At 34.3% G+C, this 26,552-nt stretch overlaps 1 protein-coding gene across 6 annotated transcripts in view; it reads left to right on the plus strand.

The window, feature by feature from the left end:
- The window catches only part of LOC136025710 (vacuolar protein sorting-associated protein 41 homolog), a 149,736-nt gene that overhangs the window by 19,866 nt on the left and 103,318 nt on the right, over positions 1–26,552 (plus strand). For 5 of the 6 annotated variants that reach the window (XM_065701694.1, XM_065701720.1, XM_065701700.1 and 2 more), the window contains 6 exons: positions 13–211; positions 1,152–1,306; positions 8,978–9,181; positions 16,974–17,079; positions 20,717–20,868; positions 22,135–22,292. In XM_065701694.1, coding sequence (XP_065557766.1) covers positions 13–211; positions 1,152–1,306; positions 8,978–9,181; positions 16,974–17,079; positions 20,717–20,868; positions 22,135–22,292 — 974 coding nt within the window. The remainder of the gene's footprint in view (positions 1–12; positions 212–1,151; positions 1,307–8,977; positions 9,182–16,973; positions 17,080–20,716; positions 20,869–22,134; positions 22,293–26,552) is intronic. The other variant, XM_065701713.1, reaches the window with a different exon arrangement.

Genomic DNA, 26,552 nt, shown 5'->3' on the forward strand with positions numbered 1-26,552 from the left:
TTTCCATTTTAGGGGATGACCGTCTAACTCTCCACGAAAAGAATTTCTTTTCGCGATATAGGTCAAGCACGTTACATGAAGGGGAAGGAATTGTTAACAACATTCAGTGGCGGGGAAGATTCCTAGCCTGGGCTACTGCCGTCAGCGTTCGAGTTTACGATATCGTCGCGCGGAGGACGATTAGTTTAATTAAGCGCGAACACAAGAGAGGGTAATTGTTTATATATTAAGGGTTCTTAGGGGGAGAGGAGTTTATTTAAACTATTTTCCCCATAATTTCTGTGTTTTTATATTTTGCCCTTCTTAGTTTGTTGAGTTTTGTTGCTTGTATGCCAATTAGTTTCATTAAGCGTGAAAAATAGAGGGTTATATTATTTGCTTTTTTCTTTCCGTTTTTTTTTTGTGGGGGGGGGGGGGTGTTTTCAGATTATCCATTAAGATTTTGGTCTAGTTAAACATTCAGAAAAAAATTATAATTGAAAGGGTTAGAAAACAGTGCAAAAGTCAGTAAAGTGTTTAAATGCCATACTAATATTGTGTCTTTCAGTACAAACATGAAATAACCTTTAAAAAAATTAGGAAAAATTTCTGCAATTCTTTTCAACGTTAGTACAAAAAAATGTAAATGGAAAAATGAAAAACAAATTTATAGGGAATAGAAATAAATTAAATAGAAAGCAAAGCTTACAAAGAAATCATCACAGCAAGGATGTCTGTAGGTACCTTTCCAATTGGGGGAGGGGGAACTCTGCACATAATTTCCTAAAAAGACAACAATGACCCGAAAAATTGTGCTTTTGTTATTATTATTAAAGGCTGTGCTTCAAATTCATTTCGGTTTTCAGGTTCGTGGGGCGGCCTCTTCTCTTCTTTTTCCATCACAAAAGAATCCGATAAAGATATTAGTACATAAATGAAAAATATTTGTATGGAATTCTTAATTTTTTGCCATCTTTAGTAGGTCCGTGATTCATTTTCCTATTGGAGAATCCAATGCATAGAATTACCATATTAAAAATAGATCCTCCCAGATCTCTTACATACTATTTTATATAGTTATTTAATTACAACGTAGTTTAATTTTACTATTTACTGTTTATTCTAAAACCTACTATTTAATTACCATTTAGTTAAATTATGATTTATTGCAGCTCAGACTGGGAAAAGATGCGATGCCAACTCTATTGGAGAGATGACCTGACGTTGGTTGTTGGTTGGGGAACCGAGGTTAAAGTATGTCGTGTCAGAAAACGGTATGACACCGACATTGAATCAAGAGAGCTACCGAATTTTCTTGTCGAAATTCGTAAGTTAGTTTTATTTTATGTTTTTTATTTTTGATGTTTTATTTTTTTTATTATTATATTTTACATTATTTTCTTGTAGAAATTCATAAATTGCATTTCTTATTTATTTTTAAAATTTCTTTTATTATTTTAGTTCAAAAACGGATTTAAACTTAAATTATTTAAAATTGTTATGAAAATATTTAATTATAATTAAAATTATTAAAACAGTATTTTAAAATAATAACAATAATATTTTCATTGTCGTTTCATTGTCATTCATTGTCAGATTATCATGAGACTATTATTAAATTATTTAATTAAGATTATAATTGTTCATCCATGTCATTTTTGATAATGTGTTTTATCGCATTATTTTTAATTTTAACGTTAATATGATATTTTTAATATATTTTAAATAATTAACAAATAAGAGTCATTAAGTCTAGAGAGCTACCGAATTTTCTTGTTGAAATCCGTAATTAATTTCATATTTATTTTTTAATTATATTTTTTACATTTTACGTTATTTTTAATATTTAAAATATTTAGTCAAACAGTAGTAACTTGTCATATTTAAGAATGCCTTCATTGCCAAATACCACATTTTACTCATTCTTGTTTGCACTCTATAACAGCTTAGTACCAGTGTAAACCAGTGGTGATTCTTTTTTGGGCAAATGCTTTTTTGGTGATTCTTCCTTTGTGTGTGGACAGAATTTGATCTTGAAAGTGCAAGTTTAAATATCCTTTAAAATAAAAACTTTTGAGAATCGTAATTGTACAGCAAAAAAAACTTCACTGTTCTAACAATAAAAAAAAAAAAAAAAAAAAAAAAAAAAAAAAAAAAAAAAAAAAAAAAAAAATGCCATTTGGAGCTGATTCAGAACTGGTAACTATAAATTTGAATAATAGTAAAATATTAGTATTATTCATTGTAAAAGTTTATTACAAAAATGCATCTGTGAGAATTTCGAAAGATAGACTGAAAACTCTCGAAAATGGCGATGGGTCGAAATGTAAACTGCACTGTTGGAATTGCCATTATTGAAACCCTAATTAGGAAGATTACTGCCCCCAATCTTGAACATCAAGGAAATTTTTTTTCATGGTATTTCCTTGGGTATTTGCAAGGATAGCACTAACGTTTGCTCTTTCTTTTCTTGTTTCTTTTTTCATTATTACTTAATAGGCAGTCCATGCTAAATTAATAGTTATAACTGGATTTTAATTTAACATAGTATAGTTAATTGACAGTTGTATAATTTTTAAAAAGGATACTTTTTTATTCTCCGGCTAAATAAAATTGATAAGTAAAGAGCAAACAATAAAAGTGAAAAGTAAAGTTGATAAGTAAAAATTAATAAAAATTTATATGAAAATTGATTAACTTTAAGTTAATAATACAATTTCTACAAATAAAAAGTAAACAGTAAAAGTAATAAGTAAAGGTAATAAGTAAAAATGTAAACAAGTAATAAAAATTCAAACGAAAATTGGCTAAAAACGTAAGTGAGTCCCCTGGAACCAAATTTTTAGTTTTAACCCTTATATTCTCATACTAAATTTCTGGGTGGTACCCTGATCCTTATTCCATTTTTTTTTGCACGGGGGGGGGGGGATAAGGTCAGTAGTCTCTTAAACTACTTTGCAATTTCAGAGCTTGTAATTAACTACATTTCCAGTTTATTCTATTGTAACGATAATATTTGCAACTACTAATTCGTTTTGATTTGCTTTAATGTTGGTATTCTTTTGACGAAATACATTCAAATTTCGCACAAATATGAGGAAATTTATTATTGATAAAATACCAAGGCTTTTATTAGTGATGTGATCGAATGGCTTGGGATGATTGTTTATCATTTGATCGAATTTCTAGGGTTTTGATAAGAAGATTTAGCATGTTGCTGCGTCATATGTAGTTGGGCCGATCATGCCCTATCCGTCTTATCGGGTTAATACTAACTTCCCCAGATATAATTTGTAAAAGAAAGCAGCGAAAACTGAAACGCTATGGAAAAATAGGCGAATAACATAAGTTCATAAGTTTATTATTGCAAATTCACAAACAAATAAATAAATTAAACAACACTTTCGCGCTGGAAAAAACCTATGAGGGTTGGCGTTTTGTGAAACCCTGAGGCTCAGTAGATGGGTCTGATGGTTAAGCAATCTTGTATGCTCAAACGTAGTAATAGATAGATAGATAATCTATTAAATACAATAGGCCATCTTTTTGATGTAGTATTGCAAATATAACATTACTCTTATACCAAATATCACGATTTTCTTCTTCCTGCGGGATCAAGTATGGCTCTCCAAAAGGTTGAGGATGATTTGTTTTTCAGATGAATTGTCTAAAGACTGTTTTAGGTACCCGTCTGACTAAGCGTATATTAAATAATAAATTGTACGCAAAAAGGGGTTTGATCCCGCTTCCTAGGGCCATAATGAAAGAAATATTAATATGGCTTGGCCATGCTTTACGGATAAAAGAATGATAGAATACCAAAAAAAATGGCGCTTTCTAGCCATCCGTTGTGACCAAACGGAAAGCACATCGTCCTAGTATGGTAGGGGGAGAGGTAATAAGAAAGGATTTAAAGGTAATTGGAATTTCATAGGTTGGGGTGAAGGGTTAGGTTCTAAATAGATCAGGGTGGAGTTCTGACATGTACGCAGGGGGGGGGGCTTCGGGCCCATGCCCCCCGAAATTTTGTGAAATTTTTAATTTCCCCATGGTTTCTTAGGATTTCTGGCAAAAAAGGACATATATTAAGAATCTAGATACCTGTGTGAAGCCTTTTTTGGGGGATTTTACATCATGCAATTATCCGATCAAGTCACTGCCCAATTATTAACCCATTTTCTGTCTAACTTTTTACCCTCTTTGAAGTAATTAGCAATTGTACTGTTATTTTTTTTTAAAGAAAGTTTGCTTTCCACAGCAAAATAGAATTATCCTTGATATTAGGGTGTTTATCCCCCTTTTACGGATAAAGTACAGCTTTTGATGGATCAATTTTGGAAACTATCATTTTCCATTAAAATCTACGTTTTTGCAATAGAAGAACTACCCCCCGCAGCACCCATATTGCACTGTTAACCATAAAATTTCACTTTCAGTGGGATATAATAGATTAACCACTGGTTCTAAATCGGTATGAACATAACCTGAGCCTAAAACGAACTTTTGAGGCTTCAGTCTTCTTCCCCCCCATCCGCTACAATACTACAGATTAAAGTTAATCTGTATTTTCCGATATACGTGTTTTTTGCATTACTAAATAAAAAAGTGCTACTTTATATCTGCTGTTTCGAAGGTTCCCCCCCTCCCCCGAAAAAATTCCTGCGTACGTTCCTGGTGGAGTTGTACACTTTTCCGCGTTCCATTTCCTTACTATTTTTTTGCGACAAATTATATTCTGTGCATTTTGGCTAAATATTTTATTTTATTGTGTAAGCTAACTAAAAATAGTTACCTAAATCATAGTAAGCTAACATTGTGTGCCTTTTGAAAATACGTGACTGGCTATATATCAAACAGTTCGTGGTAACGAACTGTAGTAAGGAGCGACCCGGCTCAATAGTAAACGAAACTCTAAAAAACGGGGCTGCAAGTTACAAACTTTGACCAATGTTTACATACAGTAATTGTTACTGGGAAGTGTACCGACGTTTTCAGGGAGATTTTTTGGTTTGGGTGTGGGGTTCAGGGGAGGGGGCTATATGGGTGGATCTTTCCCTGGAGGAATATTTCATGGGGGAAGAGAAATTCAATGAAAAGGCGCAGGATTTTCTATGATAATGATATTTCTAATGATCTATTTCTAATGATAGAGGTTTTTCTCAGTGGGCGAGGGAGGCTATAGAAATTAAAAAACATATATTTGCTAATATTTCAATAAATAGAGACACAGGGAATTTAAATATTTGACCCAATTTATGATATTTTTAAAAAAAATGAACCAATAGTCGATGGGGGAATTAAAATTTTACACAATCACCAGGGGACAAGAATACCCACTAGACCAAAAAGAGTTGCTTCAATGTTAGCTTACAAAAGGATTATTTCGCAACAGAATAATTAACTAAGTTTCAATTTTCATAAATTTTCCTCAGTTGCTCTTTGATTCTCATTGAAGTAACTCGCATAGCTGCTTTTCCCTACGTGGATAAGTAGCGACAATTGTATTTATTATATTTGGTGGTGGTTTTTATTTGTTTTTAGATTAGTTTTCTTTTAATTTTCTATCTTGTGCTGAAGACGCCTTGTTTTATACAGGCGAAGTATCCGCGTTGTTTTAGTCTTTTAATTTTACTGGCCGTCGTCTCGTTTGAAGTTTTCTTTTTTAGAGTTTTATCTCTCTTGATTGTTTATTGTCATGTCTGGCCAGTTCGGCTTAAGAACTTTCATTCTTAAAGAATTGGGACAAAACAAGATTTAGTGTGAAGAGCGAGGTATTAACGAGGGGATCAATCCCCTCATATATATAATCAAAAATATATGAATATAAAAGTTTGTTACGTAAGTTAATTTTTAAGTTACGTATATTTTTTACTAATAAAAACGTTCGTTAAAACTTAAAAGTTCTAGTTGCCTTTTTAAGTAACCGAAAAATTGGAGGGCAACTAGGCCTCCTTCCCCACCCCTTATTTCTCAAAATCGTCTGATCAAAACTAAGAAAAAGCCATTTAGCCAAAAAAAGAATTAATAGGCAAATTTCATTTTAATAATTTATGTACAGAGAGCCAAAATCAGACATGCATTAATTCAAAAACTTTCAGAAATTAAATAAAAAAACAAGTTTTTTGAAATGAAATTAAGGAGCGACATTAAAACATAAAACAAACAGAAATTACTCCGTATATGAAAGGGGCTTTTTCTCCTCGACACCCCGCTCCTTGTGCTGAAGTTTGATTCTTTTTCGCAACTCTACTTTTTAAAACAATAAAAAACTTTAGCGTAAAGAGCGGGGCGTCGAGGAGGAAAAGCCCCTTTCATATACGGAGTAATTTCTGTTCGTTTTATGTTTTAATGTCGCTCCTTACTTTCATTTCAAAAAACTTGTTTTTTTTATGTAATTAAACAATAAGCTTTACGTAAAATATGATTTGATCCTGCTTTCAAGGGCTATAATGAAAGAAAGGTTAATATGACTAGGTCACGTATTGTGCATGAAGGATGATAGATTGCCAAAGATTATGCTTGTTGTCTGTCGTTGATCCAGATCGTAGTATACCTGCCTGCTTGAGATTCAAGCTATCAAAACTAAGAACCCCAAAGAATGTGAATTTCTCAAAGAAGAATGCCCACTAAAATGTATTTTTCAAAAATTGGGAGAGGGCTCCAAATAAACAATTTAAAAGGTTTGCAAAATTTAGAAAAAAAATTGATTTATGTTTTCTTTGTTTGCCTTCACCATGAATATCCTTGTACAGATTAGCACCATGGTATCTCCCGGGAAGAATCAGGTAAGGTCGACTCCATCCAAAAATTAGCCACGTGAACAATTTTCAAACAAGATATTGTTCCATGCTCTTTCCTTCTTGAGAAAAAAGCTAGATTGGTAACGCTTGAGTGAAGGAGAGTGATGTTGTTTCTCCTTTTTTCAAAGTAATTCAGTGGTAAGCCTTCGCGTGGAAAATATTTTTCCAAAAAGATCTTCTTCTCCTAGGTTCCTCCCACTTTGATTTGTTTCTGAGCTCGTCTTATCTTGTCCCCCCTTAGCTGCTTTACCTCCAGATGTGAAAAGACTTTTGTCTCGGACGTTAAGAAAAACATTTAAACAAAACATCCTGATATTTTCTCTCTTTTCGTAACTCTTCTTACAACAGAGTTTTCTCTGTACAGGTGGTGACTATGTTTTGTATATATTCGGTCATTTTATATTTATTCTAGTAATGAACCGATTAAATTAATTTTGTTATGTATTTTAAATATTTTAATCCATTTTTTATCTTTTGATCTATTTCGTTTGATATTTGTTCTGTTTGTTGTTTTTTGACCCTGAAATTGGTCATTTGGGGCTTGTGATAGATTTTTTTTTTAATTAGACACCTTATTTTAATGGGAAACTACTGCTACTACTAATAACTCGCCGCAGCACCAAGCTGCCTGAGGCCAACACAGCTACGCACGCTCCTCCTCCAACTCAATCTATTCAAGGCCTCCCTCTTTACACCCTCCCAGGAAGTTCCCATTTCAATTAAATCTTTATTTATGACATCCTCCCACCCCAGACGAGGACGACCTGCTTTCCGTTCAGCCCTAGACGGATGGCCAAAAAGGACAATCTTCGGCAATCTGTCGTCCTTCATCCGCAGAATATAGCCTACCATTTCAATCTTAATATAAATTAAAATCTTAATAACTCTTGATGTTGGATGTTTGATGCATTAAAAAAGCGTATTTCTTCATTTCAGATAAGCTAGCAAACTATTTTTTTAAAACCTTTATCTTAACCTGATACTATAACTCTACCTCCCGCTCCAAAAGCAACAAAAGAAAAATTGTAAGAAATAGAATAGATAAAAAAATCCTTATGGATATTCTATTCAATATATTATATCTATATTTTTGGATATACATAGACTATTCTAGAATTGTTTTCTATTCCTAATTTTTTTTTATTGTCTTACTTTCCTTTTGGCTTCTAAATTTTACATTCAGAGATAATTTTGCTTTGAAAATTTTTAATTAAACACCTTATCTTAGAAAATCTGTGACAATTATGAGTTTTAATTAATTATTTGATTTGGGGCTTCCGTATTTCGAAGCTGGTATTGAGGTAACTGGGGGAGCTGTGGAAATTTCGAATTATTAAATTGTTTTTATTACGGTGATTCCAGTTGCAGCTCGACGAAGAAAATGTACATATTGATCTGTTTTATCAGTGTTGAGAGCTTAGTGCATATTATGTGCATTTATCAGTGTGCGTATTGTATGTGCGCAGAACTGCATTTTCAGTTCCATCAGGGGATGATGATAAGATCGTTAACTGATCACCAATGTGCCCAAGGCCACAAACTGTAAACTCCGCAACAAACATGGAAACTAAAATTTAAACAAAAATCCTATCAACTATCCCCCTTCTACACCCCCTTCGACAGCCCCCTTTTCCCCAAAGACATAAAATTCTAGATTCTTCTTACAAATAATGTTGAATTTTGCATTTTTTTTTTCGCCTGAAGAAAAATCACGAAGGCATGTTTATTTTGTTCTGTTTTTTTCTTTTCCTAGGTGATCGCGTCGAACCAATGGTTATAGAAAATCAAGAGAGGGCTCATTCGAACAGAAATTAAAATCTCTAGTGCTCTTTTTAAGCCATAAAAAATAAGGGAGGGCAACTATCCCCCTTCTACACCCCCTTCGACAGCCCCCTTTTCCCCAAAGACATCCGATTGTATTATGTGCATTTATCAGTGTGCGTATTGAATGTGCTGATCATTAGGTATGATCAGTCTTGTGTGAACTAGTTCTTGCAAATCCAGTATCAAGGGCATATTTATTATCCTGGCACACCCCTACAACTTCTTTTCATGTTCATGGGCAAGCCCGAAGATTGAATGTAAGAGAAGTTGTTTTTATATGTTTGTATGTATACGCATATATGTATTTATGTAGTTTAGTTGTGGTTTATAATTAAAAAAATATGTACTGAATTTTATTTTTGTTTAAATTTTAGTTTCCATGTTTGTTGCGGAGTTTACAGTTTGTGGCCTTGGGCACATTGGTGATCAGTTAACGATCTTATCATCATCTCCTGATGGAACTGAAAATCCAGTTCTGCGCACTGTTGAATATCATCCTGAATCATATACTGAGACGTCATTGGTTGAATGGCCACTACAGGAAAAAGCCAACTATACACCCAACGATTTCCATCTTCGTATGTGTCTTTTCTTTATATTTTTTTTTTATTTTATGTTTGCTTTTTCCTTTACTTTAGTTTTGCTCTATTTTTTTCTTTATTTTAGTTTTAATTTTTTATAGCTGTAAAGGTAAAGCTTAAAATATGTATTATTTAAAAGATAAAATTTCAAATTTGGATTTGTTTGGCTACTTTCTTTCCCAGAACCCTTTATCCTTCACATTTCCCCATAAAATGCAAGAAATTGCAACATGTCTACCTTACTTTTGAAAAGGCCTACTAATTGCTTCGGTTTGTTTTTGCAACGAATCAGGTCTTAGTTCGTTTGTGAGTCATTGGCAAATTTTCCCAGTGTCTACCACAAGTTGTGAGCCTGTTGTGATTTTCAGAACGCTATACCTAATGAACAAATATGAACAAGCTGATGAATGTATATATTGCATCGTTTTTGTGTGCACCTACATTATGGTGCACTGTATGGTGCACCATACATATATATATATTCACGGTGCAACATAAAGCTGGGGTCAGGGATTTGAAGTACCATAATGGACAATTTAGTGCACCATAATGTAGGTTCACTATAAAGCCGTTATCAGGGATTTGAAGCACTATAATCCACCATGTAGTGCACCATAAAGACGGTGCAACATAAAACCAGGGTCAGGGATTTGAAGCACCATAATGCACCATACAGTGCACCATAGTGTAGGTGCACACAAAAACGATGCGATATATACATTCATCAGCTGTTTATAGAGCGTTGATCAAGGTTAAAAATAGCTCTTAGCTCAAAAGTTGACTTTCTTGCTGTAAGCCCACTTTTTAATATCACAACTAAGAAAGTCGTAAAGGGCCTTTATCTTCAGTTTCTTTACCAATAAGCGATTTACTAAAGTTTAATTGGCACATGCGATACAGTTATTCAGCTTCAACCCAGACACAGAAAAAAAAACAAGCTTTAATGAAGAAGCTTAAGCGGAACAGAAGGCTTGCAAAAAGTGTGGCATTATTTTCTGACTCTTGGGAAAAATTCCTAATTTTTGATTTATAAATTTTTCTATTTTGAAAAGTATAAATTCTAAGATATAAAAGTGTACATAAATAAAATATATCAGATGTATGAATGCGGGAAAAGTTCTCTACTAATGTGTCAGGGAATCTTCACGCAGGACTAATTTCAATCTGACTTCAGTTTGAAATTAATGCCTGTTCTCCTTACCTGCTTGAGCGCAGCTTTCTACCCGAAAGCAGAAACAGCTTGAAGAAACGAAAATTCACCGGAAGAAATTTAGATCTATAACATTGGCTATAAAACTCCGCGTAGGCTAAAACAGTGTACACTTTCACTCAACGACAGGTAAAAACCATCCTTATTGCATCCAGACAAGAATTATACGCGGTTTTCTAAAATGTAATAGCATATTCATCAAGGGAGCTATAGAATTTCCCCATGGCATTTTCTAGAATTAAACTGAAATCCACATAGAATTTTCTATATAGAATGAACTGAATAAACTGAAATCCTGTAGAATAAACTAAAATCCCATAGAATTTTCTAGAATTAAACTGAAATTGGTAACATTAAAAAAAGAAAGAAAGAAAAACAGGTTAAAACTGCAGTGTTACTCTCTTAAAATAATCAAAAAATCTATCCGAGTAAGCATGCAAACAATGAAAGAATATAAGCCACTCAAAGTGAATGTAAAAAACCCATATATTAAATTATAATAGAAAATAGATAGTATGACGTTTCAGTTATCTACAGCCACTACTTCTCTTCTGACCATCAAAATCTGAAAACTAGTTTTATTATAGCAAAAACTTCTAAATGGCTCTTGTATGCATCCTAATTAAATAAATTAGCCATGCCGTTGGTATAGTTTCCATGGAAAAGTTATTAAATTTAATTTACAACAATCTTTACTTAAACTTAAAAAAATGTCCACCTTTATTTTTTCTCTAAAAAGATGTTCCACCATTCCGCCTTTTGCAAACAGAGAACTTGTCAACAAAATTTTGACTATTTATCCGGTCGTATTTTTCAATATTTTCTTGTATCCGGTGTCTATTCAAACAACAGATATAAAGAAATGGTCAGACATGTCATGTAAACAAATAAATTAAAAAAGTAGAACCAATGCAAAGAAAACTAAAATTTAAACCACTTTTTGCTCATTTATTTTGTTTGACATACTATATAGATGCCTTATTTACCATCTTATATAGGTGTACCATAAAGCATGGGTCAGGGATTTGAAGCACCATAATGCACCCTATAGTGCACTATAATGTAGGTGCACCATAAAGCCAGGATCTGGGATTTGAAGGACCAAAATGCACCATATAGTGCACCATAATGACGGTGCAACATAAAGCCGGAGTCAGGGATTTGAAGCACCATAATGCACCATATAGTGCACCATAAAGCCAGGGTCAAGGATTTGAAGCGCCTGAACAAAAAGGCTGATGAGTCCCAATTGATAGTGATCACTTTTCAATAACTTTTTTGATTTGAAGTGCTTTGCTTTTTTAGTTTTGATGGCTTACGTTTACTAACTAAACGTCATGTACATGGATCCTTCTTTTTGGTTGATTAAATAAAAAAACTGTTTCTTCAACGGGAAGTAAGGAGCACCATTAAAAATCAAACCGAATAGAAATTATTCCCCATATGAAGGGGTTACCCCCCTCTTCAATACCTTGCTATTCATGCTTAATTTTTTTACCAGTTTTAAAAAAGCTTCAAGAATCGTTTTTAAAATATTGGGACACATAGACAAACTTTCTTTATTTAATTTCTGACCATTCTTCAAATAACGCCGGTAAATCTATCTCACCCTCCATGGGGAACTCCCTCCCCCCACGGTAGGCTCCTGTGTCAGACGTTCCTCCCACATAAAATACCCCCGCGTAAAATTCCATCCGGACAGTTCCATCATCGCTTAAAACTCCCCCACCCGTAAATTTTTTTGCAGAATGTTCAGGATGAAAATTTCTCCTTAGCATACTTTCATTTTACAAAGAGTTTCAAGTTCTAATCGTTTTTCCGATAACTCCGGAAATCCCCCCTCGGAGGAAATTATTTCCCGAATATCCAAACTCGCTGAAAATTTCTCCTGGACAATTCTCTACGTAAACAAAAACACTACACGAACTACAAAAATCTATTTCTATACCCCATTGCTTGTCAGAGAAATGTCCCTAATCTTTCAACGCTCATAAAACACTCATCCCTCGCTATAATTGCCAACCATCCTTTATCAAACCTAAACTATTCATAACCTTCTCTCGCAAGTCACTCGATTCTTAACAACCACACATTTTGTGACCCTGGGCCATTCCTAGGGTTGGTGGTGCCCGGGGCAAAATTAATTACAACACCCACCATTCCAGCTCAAACATAATTAAAAAAATCCCCAGCCGCGGTGTCCTCCAACCACGACCCCCTCAGTCACGGTCCCTGGGGAAGCTTCCCTCCTCCTTCTCATGAACTGCCCTGATATGACCCACCATCTCATCCATAACTCTACACAGGGGTAAAAAGTAAGGAACATCCTGCTCTTAATACCTACCCAAAATTTTTATATTCTTGCCCAAAGTGTTAAACTATTTGCCCTCGATTCAGTAATGTACCTTTCCTCCTCATTTCTTATTTCAACTTAAAAAATATCCCTTCGCCCTCTTTTACGACGACATAGAGCAGCAGGGAATGTAATGTAGTCATCAAATGATTGAAAATGATAAAATTAACTTGTACAATTATAAATTGTACAACTATTATCCGTTGAGAAAAATAGCGAAGCTTACAACTAAACTGAATCTCAAGTAAGAAACACGAAGAAAAAATTAATCAGAATAAATTAATGAAACTTTCCTTGCGACAGCTGGGATTGAACCGGAGAAGCTTTGATCAAGCGCCACGGCGTCATCCACTGCGCCGTCACAAGGTATTAGGTAAACTAATTTTTCTGATAGATTGTTCACAAACTTTTGATAGAAAAAGACTTCTGTACTTGTAATGGCTGATGTGTACTACATTCGAGTTAGTAGGAAATGTAATGAAAGTCATCATATGACTAAAAATGATAAAAATTAAATTGTACTATGAAAAATAGTCCCAGGTTTGCTGGACCAGTGGTATGGAATTCTTTACCAACGAGTATAAGGTTATCTGAAAATGCTAGCCAGTTTAAGAGTAGACTGAGGAACCACCTTCTGGGAACTGATTAAGTAAATAGTTTAAATGGGATGGCTTATTGTCTTGTTTTTTAAGTAGGATTTTTTTCTCTCTCTTTGTCACACTTCTTCTTTATTTTCCTTTTGTTTTCTTTTCCCAATTTTTGGTCTCATTTCATTTCGTTTTTTTTTTGTTTTGTTAATGTTGTCGGTATTGGTGTTCATTGAATGTTTATCAGCCTCTACTAATAAGTCTTTGACTTTCTAAAGTGGCTGATGTGGTTCTTTTGTATATTGATGATATATGTATAATAAAAAGTGTCTCTCTCTGTAAAATAATTTAAAATCAGTGAAATTCTATTAAACACAACATCTTTTATCTGTTGAGCAAATAGCGAAGCTTAAAACTAAAATAAATTTCAAGTAAGAAACATGAAGTTGAAAATAGTCATTTAATATAAGAGTATATTTAATATTTAATATTATATTTATATTATATTTTTATACTATATTTATATGTTGAGTTGGAATTTATATTTATATTTAAAATAATATATTTAATAATATAATAATATTATAGTACAGTAATATATTTTCAAAAGAAAACGAAAGGAAAATAAAAAAGAAGGAGAGAGATAAAGAGAGAAAAAAAAATCCTACTTAAAAACCAAAACAATAAGTCACCCCATTTAAATTATTTACTTAATCTCTCCCCATATAAACGATTATTATACGCGTAAACAGGGGTTGAGTAGGGGAAACAGCCAATATTTATCTAATGGAACCTAAAAATGTATTCGGTTGAAAAGACCCATTTCAACTCCAGTCTCTATTGTGAAAGATACAATAAGTCAACGACCATTATAACGATAACAAGTAATAATAGCAATGGTTATTTAATTAATAACCAATATATGAGAAAGGTATTATAATTTGGATTAGCTTTCTTCATTAAAACAGCCATGCTCTCATGCACTGCTTTCTCTAAGTAAAACAAAATTGGAAGAAATTCGGACTTTCTGAAAGTTTTCCAATAAAATGAGGAAAATGAGCCTCGCTACTAAACATAATAACCTGCTGGTCACTCCAAAGACACTAATGAAGCCAGAGACATTAGCTAAGGTTCAAGTCCAATTAATTTTTATTTATACATTTGAGTGTTTATATTATTTATAAATTAATCATAAATTACAAGTAGCAGACATTTTTTCGTGTATAATTAAAAGAATATATTTATTTGAAAAGGGTACCTTGTCTCTAAACCTCAAACAGTTCGTGTTAACGAACTGTAAGTAAGGAGCGAAACGAGCTAATAGTAACCGAAAATCTATAAACAGAATTTTGATAAAAATATAAATATCCAAAGAATCAGGTTTTTATCTTAATTCAGAACTTAGAAAAATCATTAGGTTTTAAGCTATCAAAGAGTTCGTTGTAACGAACTAACGAACTGTAAATAAGGAATGACTTGGTCCCATAGTATCCGAAGCTCTAAAACGCTGAGTATTGATAACAGTAGATGCATCAAAAGAACTGGCTTTCCATGCTGATCCAAATATATAAAATTCTTTAAGTTTAATGGTATCCATCAAAAGCTACGAGCCTAAGAAAATATGTTTCCATGGGAGTAATAGCCTCCCAACTTGAGTCAGGTATGCCTTGACGACGAATGTACCCAGAAGTACGGCATTGTAAAAGATAGTGGTTTTGCCTACAGCTATAATTTCCGTTCGGTTATACCCGTGGCTCTCCCCCTTCCTCCAGCTTGGATTCAAATGCCACAGCCTAATTTGGCTACTGAGATATACCACAGAGAGATAGAGTGGCTCGTAGGGATTCGGAGTTTGAGTTTATTTAGACTATAAAAGCAGCCACTTTTGTAATTTCTACAGGGATTCTCACTGGGATTACAGTTTACGATGCAAAAATACTGCTGCCACATCATCATCCCAAACAGGTGCCAGAAACTCATCGACTGCAATTTTGAGATAGTCATTCGATCTAAAATTATCAAAAAACCATATATTGAGCTTCCCAGTATCAGAGTTAGCGATGCTGCGTGGTCGCGCGTTCGTCTGTAGAGATGAACTAAGTCCATACAAAGCAAACGGTTTATTTAAATACTCGTTTTTAAGCTTCATTTAAATATTCAACTAAAAGGATTCATTTATGGCTTGGTAAAAGTGGTGTAGAATTAGATGGCTTGGTAAATAGTGGCGTAGAGTGCAATCATCAATTGTAAAGGAAGGCCAGTCGGTGTTTTTTTTAGGCGAGGGGAGTGCGCTTGAACCCTGAAAAGTCAGTTTTTATATCAGAAATTCTTACCTCCCCTGATAACCCCTATGTCTTCTCAAGACCAGAACACAATTTGCGCTTTATTGAAAACAAAATACGTTTGACATGTTTTCACCTTTCTTACTTTCGTAAATGAAAATTATCAAAACCTTAAGGAAGAAATGTCAGTATATGTCAATTAAACCAACAATCCACGGCCATTTTTTTTCCAGTAAAGCGCAAAGTGTGTTTTGGTCTTGAGAAGGCATAGGGGTTATCAGCCCTACCCATGTTAATTTTTACTCGTTTTGAGTTTGACTCGGCTATTTATTGTAAATTCTGATCGTTTTGTGTTTCATATATTTATTGATAGTGATTTGTTGTAGTTTTTTGACTTTATTTGACTTTATTTTCCTCATTCTTGGCTTAATGGAGCTCTTTACTTTTCTTTGAAAAACCTGTATTGTGGAAAAAGTTCCTTAAATTAATCCCAGTAAATATTCTGAAGGGTTTATTTTGTTAGGGAGGTTGATCATGCTTAAAGCAATGTTGTATGAATTTTCAACTCGAACATACGAAGTAATAGTCATATATTGACATTTTACATATAAAGACATTCAAAGACAAAAAAAAGTAAGCTTCTAAGCTGCTTCAGCTACTACGTTAAGCTACTTAGTCATTTACAACAATGTTACACAAAATAAGTTAATAAGCTGCTAAGTCTAGTTGCTGTTGCTTAAGCTTCTAAAAGTAAGCTTCTAAGCTGCCTCAGCTACTACGTTAAGCTACTTAGTCATTTACAACAATGTTACACAAAATAAGTTAATAAGCTGCTAAGTCTAGTTGCTGTTGCTTAAGCTTCTAAAAGTAAGCTTCTAAGCTGCTTCAGCTACTACGTTAAGCTACTTAGTCATTTACAACAATGTTACACAAAATAAGTTAATAAGCTGCTAAGTCTAGTTGCTGTTGCTTAAGCTTCTAAAAGTAAGCTTCTAAGCTGCTTCAGCTACTACGTTAAGCTACTTAGTCATTTACAACAATGTTACACAAAATAAGTTAATAAGCTGCTAAGTCTAGTTGCAGTTGCTTAAGCTGTTAAGATAAAGTCATCTACGGAAGAAATGTTAGACAAATTAATGAGGAGAAACAGATGTATAGGAAAATTTAGGGACATTATAAAATGGGATAATTTTATTAAGGTGAACAACAAAGTTACCAAAGGTTTAAGTTACGTTACGTAAGGTAAAAGTAGTTCTTTGTTACAGGCGTATTGTACTTTAAGACAGCTAAAAAAAATATTTACACGATCTGTTCAAAGCAATTCGAAATTTTCCAGTTTTCAGTTTTCATTTTTCAGTTTGTCTCTCTGAAGAGTTTGTCTTCTTTCTTGTGAGTCCCAAAAGTGTCGTCATAGCAAGGCAAAGAGATGCAGAAGATCATATTCAGTGGCTGCTAGATCATGGGTATGTTTTCACTGCTATTTTTTGCCTTTTTTGTATTATTTTACAAAAAATTAAATAATTAATTTGTATTATTTTGAGTAATCGTTTTCTGCTAAAATAAGACCTGTATTTTCCTGGTACTGGAAAACTTATATTTGAGAGTCAAGCACTGACACGATTAATAAAAACTATTTCGTTAATTTTGACTGGATTTGATGTTGACTAACTGATTTCGGTTGACATAGTCAATGGTTCATCTTTTTCGTCTGATTAAAAAAAAACTAGTTTTTTTAACTGAAAGTAAGGAGCGACATTAAAACTTAAAATGAACAGAAATATGAAATGGGTTGTTCCCTCCGCAATCCCTCGCTCTTTACGCTAAAGTTTTTAATTGTTTTAAAAAGTAGAATTGTGGCAAAGAGTCAAACTTTAGCGTAAAGAGCCAGGGATTGCGGAGGGGACAACCCATTTCATATACGGAGTATTTTCTGTTCGTTTTAAGGTTTAATGTCGCTCTTTACTTTCAGTTAAAAAAACTAGTTTTTTTTAGTTAATTTCTGAACGTTTTTGAATTAATGCATGTTTGATTTTGGCTCTCCGTACATAAATTATTAAAACGAAATTTGCATAATAATTCTTTTTTGGCTAAATGGCTTTCTCTTAGTTTTGATGAGACGATTTTGATAAATAAGGGGTGGGGAAGGAGTCCTAGTTGCCCTCCAATTTTTTGGTTACTTAAAAAGGCAACTAGAACTTTTAATTATTAACGAACGTTTTTATTAGTAAAAAATATACGTAACTTAAGAATTAACTTACGTAACAAACTTTTATATTCTTATATTTTTGATTATATATATGAGGGGGTTTGTCCCCTCGTTAATACCTCGCTCTTCACACTAAATCTTAAGTTTTGTCCCAATTCTTTAAGAATGACCCCTGAATCAGAAAGGCCGTAGAATAAATAGTTGAAATTACTAAAAATACTTTAGCATAAAGAGTGAAGTATCTATCTCCTTCTATATACCTCGCTCTTTATGCTAAAGTATTTTTAGAACCCCTCATATGCGTAATAATCTCTGTTCGTTTTAAGTTTTAATGCTACTCCTTACTTTCAATTGAAAAAACTTTTTCATGTTTATATTTTCATTTTTTTTTTAATAGTAATGCTAGAGAATCCTCCACCCTTTTCATTGAATTTCTCTTCCCCCATGAAATATTCCTCCAAGGAAAGATCCTCCCACATAGCCCCCTCCCCTCAACCCACACCCAAACCAAAAAAATCCCCCTGAAAACGTCGGTACACTTCCCAATAACCATTACTGTATGTAAACATTGGTCAAAGTTTGCAACTTGCAGCCCCTCCCCCAGGGACTGTGGGGGAGTAAGTCATCCCCAGAGATATAGTTATTATGGTTTTCGACTATGCGGAACAAAATGGCTATCTCAAAATTTTGATCCGTTAACTTTGGGAAAAAAATGAGCGTGGGAGGGGGCCTAGGTGCCCTCCAATTTTTTTGGTCACTTAGAAAGGGCACTAGAACTTTTCATTTCCGTTAGAATGAGCCCTCTTGCAACACTCTAGGACCACTTGGTCAATACGATGACCCATGGGAAAAACAAAAACAAAACAAAAAAAAACAAACAAATAAACACGCACCCGTGATCTGTCTTCTGGCAAAAAATACGAAATTCCACATTTTTGTAGACTGGGCCTTGAAATTTTTTCTTGGGATTTTTCTTAGGATTTTCGTTAAGATCCTATGACTTTTAGGGGGTGTTTCCTCCTATTTTCCAAAATAAGGCAAATTTTCTCAGGCTCGTAACTTTTGATGACAAAGACTAAATTTGATGAAACTTATTTAAAATCAGCATAAAAATCCGATTCTTTTGATATATCTCTTAGCATCGAATTCCCGTTTTTTAGAGTTTCGTTTACTATTGGGCTGGGTCGCTCCTTACTAGTTCGTAAGGCTCCTTACAGTTCGTTACCACGATGTGTTTGATAAAAGAATTACCTTCACTACTCAGTGTTGCGAAATTTCGAAATAACACTAAAAAATATGCTAAGTATATTAAAAAGTTTGGGAACGGGTAGGATGAATCAAATCAATCTTCTGATTACCGGGTTGGGGGGGGGGATTCAGAGCTCACTCCCTTGCATTGTTGTCTTTCTACAACGACAAAACTAAATAAAAATGTAAATATACGAAACAATTTCGGGGCACAAATTCGAATATAGGCATCACAGTGAAAAGTCGGGTAGGCACACATGCTCCTTCTCCCTGTAAAACAATAGGTTTTAATTCTTTTTTTATTACTATGGAAACTCTGTCCTTTGAAGGAGCAATTTTTTTTTACCATTCAAATTAAAAAACAAGAAGGTATATTTTCGTCTATGCAAAGTAAGTGGGGGAGTTCGGGATCATAAGGAGCTTGTTAGAACAGACTCCAAAATCAGAAATAATTCTGCCTCAAATTGAGATTTATGCAGAGCAAAGCCAAGGACCCTCAAGACTGGGAACTACCGGGGTATCCAAAGCCTGGGCTGTTGGATCATTTTGTAGCTCCTAGATCATAGGTGTCACTGAATATGATAGGCCTATTCTGGTGGGGATAAAAAAGATTCCGCTTAAGTGTTGCTGAAATAATCCGATCTCAAATGATTTTGATGTGGCAAGTAGTATAGTATTCTACAAGAACACACTTTACCTTCCATTTGAGGAAAGCTGAAATTCCTGTTAAAGTGGAGACGATACTTGTCGCAACTTGTCACAATCGTCGCAAATGAGTCTGATTTCTAATAATAAAAAATTAAAATTAAAATTCTAATTTTAATAAATTAAAATTTTTTAATTAAAATTAAAAAGAATTCTTTCTAAGCTCCATTTCACGTTTGTTTATGGATTATCTCCGAAAAATTGGCAACGCTGATTCAATAAACATTGCCAAAAACGATTGTCAGAACCAAATTTTTCTCTGCTCTAGCCATCCATTTCAGGACAAATCAGGAAACAATTTTTGGCAATTTTGATTGCCAAAAATCTTGATTGCCAAAAAATTTTGATTCTCAGTTAAAAAAAATCTGATTCGGCAAGTGGGTGCTCATCACATTTTGGTCTGTCTGAATATATAGTCTAAGTAAATCCAATTCCAGTTGGAGAATCAAATTAGTAATGACACTTTCCGGAAGGAAACGGTCTGAAATTCTGGAAAGTATCCTAAAACATTCTAAAGTACTCCCTCACATCATTCCCAAGTTCAAACTACTTCACTTTACCCCCATCCCTTCCCCATAATGGACAAATATATAGCCCAAATTATATATAGTCAGTAAATTAATCTTGTTATTGATTTTTCTCCTCTTTCCTTCTTATTTCTTCTCTCCTTCTTATCAATTTAACTGTTTTCTTCTTTTCTTCTTATGAATTTGACTCTTTTTTCTTTTCTTATTTTTAATTTAGCGACAAGCAGTCAACTAGTGGTAGGAAGAAATGAATAGCACTATTGTAAATTCGTTGAGCATTAGAAAGGATGGAAAGGAAAGGCTGTTGCGGCTGTAAACGCCATCTAACGTCTCTAATTTTGACATTTTTCTATTGGTTTATTAAGGGTGAATATTGGGATATGGCTTTAAGATGATGAATCAGTATGTTTTTAGGATGTTTGAAGAGGCACTAAGTGATGTGAGTCAGCCATCTGGTCGCAATTTAAAGAAATATAGTCGTCTTTCTATTGGTCGTTCATATATAGATTTTTTGCTGGATAAGGATGATTATGAGAAGGCAGCAAGCGTCTGTGAGCAAGTATTGGGTGAGCATATTTTTTTTTTGGTATGTCCTAAAGTATACTATTAAATAAAGAGACTATTTAAAATAAATAATTTACCCATTTTTGGGTGAAATACACCCCCCCCCCGTTTTTAAAAAAAGATGTTTTTCAATTCTTGCAGCTGAAAGTTAGATCGGGGTTTTGGTCGCATTTTTTAATTTGGCGTTTTCTTCGAAATTTGGTGAGAAATTTCCCAATGGAGTACTGATACAGCCCTGATTTCAGAGATCTTATTGATTACATTGATTTCAGCCCTAATGTAAGAGCTTAGGAATATTAGATTGAAATGAAACTTTTAAGAAATAGGGAATATAAAAACAAATTACTGCTTGGAATGTAATGCTTAACAATTGTTTAGATTTGGTAATGGTGAAGTGCTTCTGTTTCTTCTGCACAAGAAAATTTTTCTGGACTTAATGAAGTTTGTTGCTCAGAAATTTCCACAGAAAGTATCAATAAAACAGGTCATGAAATAGTCGTAGTGACTAAAGAATAGTCAACAATCAGTCACATAAGCTAAAAATAGTCACAATTCGTCAGCTATTGTAAAATCTGTTGAGCATAATCACAAAAACGTGTGAATAAAATATTCTTACTGCACTTTTGAATCTACTTTAAGAAATTACGCTAGAATGTAATGAAGTCTTCTGCTAAAGATATATCTATGAGTGGTGTTTGTGAGGCAACCAGACAAAAATGTAAAAATAGGTGCGATAATAATGATCAGCTTCGGAACTTTTTTACTTTTAAATTTTTTGTGTGCTGACCAATGGTCCGCGTAGCCCAGGTACGCATAGCCACTATTCTCTGCATTCGGCCTTTAGTGCACTTTTTGGTAGGGCGGGGGTAATCATTTGACGCTTCCCGTGTTTCCCCCAGGTGCCCAGTTAGAGCATGGTCTACTCTGGATGAGCTTACAGAGTCAAACCAATAATCCCTGTTCTAAACCAAATAATCAGCGACTGCTGGACTAGAACCTTGGTCATCACGGAAGCAGGATTGTAAGTCTAGCGCACTAACTCCTCGGTAGTTAGGCTACTAGGCTACTATTCTTATTCTAGAAACTTATTCTAGAAACTATTCTCATTCTATACTTATTCTAGAAAAAAGTTTTTTTTTTATATTTCTTCCGAAAAAGAAATGGTCAGGCTGTTTTTCTTCATTCCCAAATTAAACCACTTTAGTAAAGTAGCGATTAATAAAGATTAAAATCCCATGTAACGATGAAAACTTACCTTTATTTTGCAGGTAAAGACAAAATATTATGGGAACAGGAATTTTCCAAGTTCTTAGAGAAGAAGCAACTTCGTGCCATTTGTCAGTTTCTCCCTGTTGATAGCTATGGAATTTTAAGCTCAACTGTTTATGAAGCAGTCCTTATTGAATTCCTTTACAGTGATTCAGATGTAAGTGATATTTTTTCTGTTAATTCATCCAGTTGCATAATGGTTGCCATAGATAGGGGGGGGGGGGAGAATTAACTATTAAAAATAATACAATGGGTTGTGCTTCAATGTTTGAGTTAAATAAACCTGTCTGCGATGAAAAGTCAATTGATTTATCAAGAATTGGGTTTACTTTTCAAAATAAAACCGCATGGTAGGCATATTTCATAGCAAAAGAATGTGAAATAAAAGTGAAGAAGTAGGAAGTCTCACTTTTTTTGTCACACACAGGTATATCACGACACAGGCATGCATAAAGAAGAAGATATGCTTAAGTCCAAAATTTATTACAATTCTATCTCTAAAAAATACAAAAATACGCTTGATAATCGAAGGTAGTCACCCCCCGAATCAAAGGGAATAGGATCGGCCTAGTGTCTAACTAAAAATACAAAAATATGCTAGATAATCAAAGGTAGTCATCACCGAATCAAAGGGAATAGGACCGGCCTTGTGTCTAACTAAAAAATACAAAAATACGCTAGATAATCAAAGGTAGTCATCCCCCGAATCAAAGGGAATAGGATCGGCCTAGTGTCTAACTAAAAAATACAAAAATACGCTAGATAATAAAAAGTAGTCACCCCCCGAATCAAAGGGAATAGGATCGGCCTAGTGTCTAAATAAAAAATACCAAAATACGCTAGATAGTCAAAGGTAGTCATTCCCCGAATCAAAGGGAATAGGATCGGCCTAGTGTCTAACTAAAAAATGCAAAAATACGCCAGATAATCAAAGGTAGTCATCCCCCGAATCAAAGGGAATAGGATCGGCCTAGTGTCTAAATAAAAAATTCAAAAACACGCTGGATAATCAAAGGTAGTCATTCCCAGAATCAAAGGGAATAGGATCGGCCTAATGTCTAACTAAAAAAGACAAAAATGCGCTAGATAATCAAAGGTAGTCATCCTCTGAATCAAAGGGAATAGGATCGGCCTAGTGTCTAACTAAAAAATGCAAAAATATGCTAGATAATCAAAGGTAGTCATCCCCCGAATCAAAGGGAATACGATCGGCCTAGTGTCTAAATAAAAAATACAAAAACACGCTGGATAATCAAAGGTAGTCATTCCCAGAATCAAAGGGAATAGGATCGGCCTAATGTCTAACTAAAAAATACAAAAATGCGCTAGATAATCAAAGGTAGTCATCCCCTGAATCAAAGGGAATAGGATCGGCCTAGTGTCTAACTAAAAAATACAAAAATGCGCTAGATAATCAAAGGTAGTCTTCCCCTGAATCAAAGGGAATAGGATCGGCCTAGTGTCTAACTAAAAAATACAAAAATGCGCTAGATAATCAAAGGTAGTCATCCCCAGAATCAAAGGGAATAGGATCGGCCTAATGTCTAACTAAAAAATACAAAAATGTGCTAGATAATCAAAGGTAGTCATCCCCTGAATCAAAGGGAATAGGATCGGCCTAGTGTCTGCCCACTGTTTGCGAAAAAGATAGATTGTGCAATTTTGCAGCGGCATAACGTTTTTTGTTAAGAAATCCAGACTAAGAAATCGGACAATAACAGCCGTGTGAACTTCGATTGGCGTGTCTCATTGAAAGACAAATTCCCTCTATTAAATTGTACGAATAGAGGAAGTTTCCCAAAGCTAGGGAATTTAGGATAATATCAATAAAGTGTTCTGTTAGTCTATTCCAGGAACTCGGAAAACTCCCTTCTCCGAGAATTTCTCGCACAAGTAAAATTGAGCAGCCGCATAGAAAGCATGTCAAATAAAATTTATGAAGAAAAGAAGAGATTTTTGACCAATATTCCAAAATGTGAGCACAGTATGTGGTATGGAATGTCCCATAATGCTTATCTTTACATTTTTATTTAAAAAATCTTTTTTTGTGTTTCTAAATGTGAAATTATTATACAAGGGTAAGATAAAAGCTAAAATTTGGGTCAAGGGGACAGTATCAACTCCGAAGGTAAATTTATTGGATATTTTGAAGTTTTCGAGCACAAGAAATATATAAGAATTTGATTGGATATCCTAGGGATTAGAGGATGGCCGGATAGCAGAAAAGGGGCCATGAGAGAGGCCGATTGTCTTCCAGTTAGTTTTGGCCGTTTAAGAGAACACTTTCCATTTCCAATCAAATGAGCCCCCTTCCCTGTTTCTAAGATATACCTTTCCATTTAAGCAGTTGGGGAGATGTTTTTTGGTACTTTTCTGGCCTTTTTTTTAGCTGCATTTTGAAAGGAACCCAATTTTTTTTCTTCTGCATCGGGGTTTCCTTGAAGCAAGGTTTCATTTGTTTTAGGCTAATCGAAAAAAAGAAAAAAAAGAATCAGCCCTTTTTTAAGACATTTGTTAGAGAGTAGACCAATTTCAAAGCGACAGTCCTTGTAAATTAGTCTCCTTGGTACAAGAGCTTGCTGCTGTACGTTCAAAATTGATCTTGGGTGACTTTTTTCTGGGTCCCTAAGCCTCTCCCTCCCCTAAACAGAATATTGATGATCTTTTTGACCAAGAGAATAACATCCAAATTTTTATGCCACTGGACTTCCAGGGTCAAATGCGCCCTCCTCTAATCCTGCTATAAAACCTATCTGTAAAGAATTGGCAGTTCGAAGAAATTTATGGCCCTTATCCCAGGGGCTTTGGGGCTTATGTCATCCTAGGATGCATATTTATTGATGTTTTCAAATATTTTTAGCAAAGTAGCTACCTGAAAATTCTCATCAGGTGCCCTAGAGAGTTAAGACCGGAAAAAATGCTCTTTTGACGTTTTAAAAAAGTTTTTTGACGGTTTTGACGTTTGAAAAGGCACTAGAATTCTCAAATTCCCATTGAATCAGCATCCTCTTAGGTTTTACGGCCACGAGGAGATGGGGCTGAGGAGGGAGTACACCCCCCTTCTATGCGGGATAAGTTATGCTCGTTTTAGGATTTGATGTTGCTCCTTGCTTTCATGCAATAATGCTTGTTACTGTTTGTTTAACAGCTGAGTAGACGATCATGTTTGGTGTCGGTCGCCTTAGCAGCTAGGAGCTTATAGGGATCGTTCGCTAGACCAAGATATCATAATTTTACCAAGGTAATTCTCTGGAAACGTCACGCCTAGTTTATCGTAGCTAAGCACTCAGGATTTTTTTAAATAAGGAGCAGGTTCTTTCACGTTTTCTGCATAATTATCAAGAAGACCCACTGGTCTATTTTGTAGAATATGCACTCCTTTAAAAGTTTTTATACAAAGTACTGCACTAGGGGACACAACTATAAAATATGTGAGACTAATAGACCTACTGAAAGGATATGACAACGTATAGGATATCAAATACGAGAGTTCCAACTTTCCTTACAGTCCGTCCCATTATTGAAAGTATTTTCCTGCCATTTTCCTTCTCAATTAAAAGACGTTCTGAAAGGATATCAAAACCAACAGGATATCAAACAATAGTATGATACAAAAACAAAAGAACTGTTTATGATAAAAATGCCTTAATTGGCGAGAAGTTTCCAGACCACTAGCAGTTTTAGCTGAAAGTTCAAATAACTCACTTCGTGCACCTGTGACAAAGGCTCATAATTAAAAGATATCCCGCCATCAGGACTTGGAGGCTTACCAAATCTCCTTAAAATCAAAAACTTAGTTTCTTTAACTTTCACTGACAAAAAGCTCAAACTTGTAAATATATAAAACGACTTTAAAGCTAGTTTTCTTTCAACAACAAATCATCAACAGAAGGACTAGACATCAGCATCGATCGACATCAACAGTTCAAGCAGTATCATCTGCATGAGTCGTGAAAAAACACTCTAGTTGATAAAGTCACAGTGAATCAACATACACAAGGTACAGAAGGTGTCCTAAAAGAGACACCACACTTACTTGAAAATCAGAGGAAAAAAGACCATTTTAATGCAACTTGAATAGATTTGGTATTTAGAAAACTAGCAAACGACTTCACGTAGTTATTGTGAAATCCAAGGGCCTCCAGACTGTGAAGTAAATCTTTAATCCTCTGCATCAAAGGCCTTTTTAAATTCAGAAAAAAATAGCCAAAGAAATTCTACCTTTGTCGAAGCATTTATCCAGAGTATCAGAGATGGAAAGCACGGGATCCGACGTCAAGTGATCTTTCCAAAAGCCCAACTTGGTTTCATGCAACGTACCCGTTTCTATAGGGTCTCATAAAGCCTTTTATGCAGAATTCTTCAAATATTTTTGAAAACATGAGAATGTCTCTATCTTTCATTTTCAATCTTTGAA

This window comes from Artemia franciscana, chromosome 1 (assembly GCF_032884065.1).
Source record: "Artemia franciscana chromosome 1, ASM3288406v1, whole genome shotgun sequence".
Taxonomy (NCBI): domain Eukaryota; kingdom Metazoa; phylum Arthropoda; class Branchiopoda; order Anostraca; family Artemiidae; genus Artemia; species Artemia franciscana.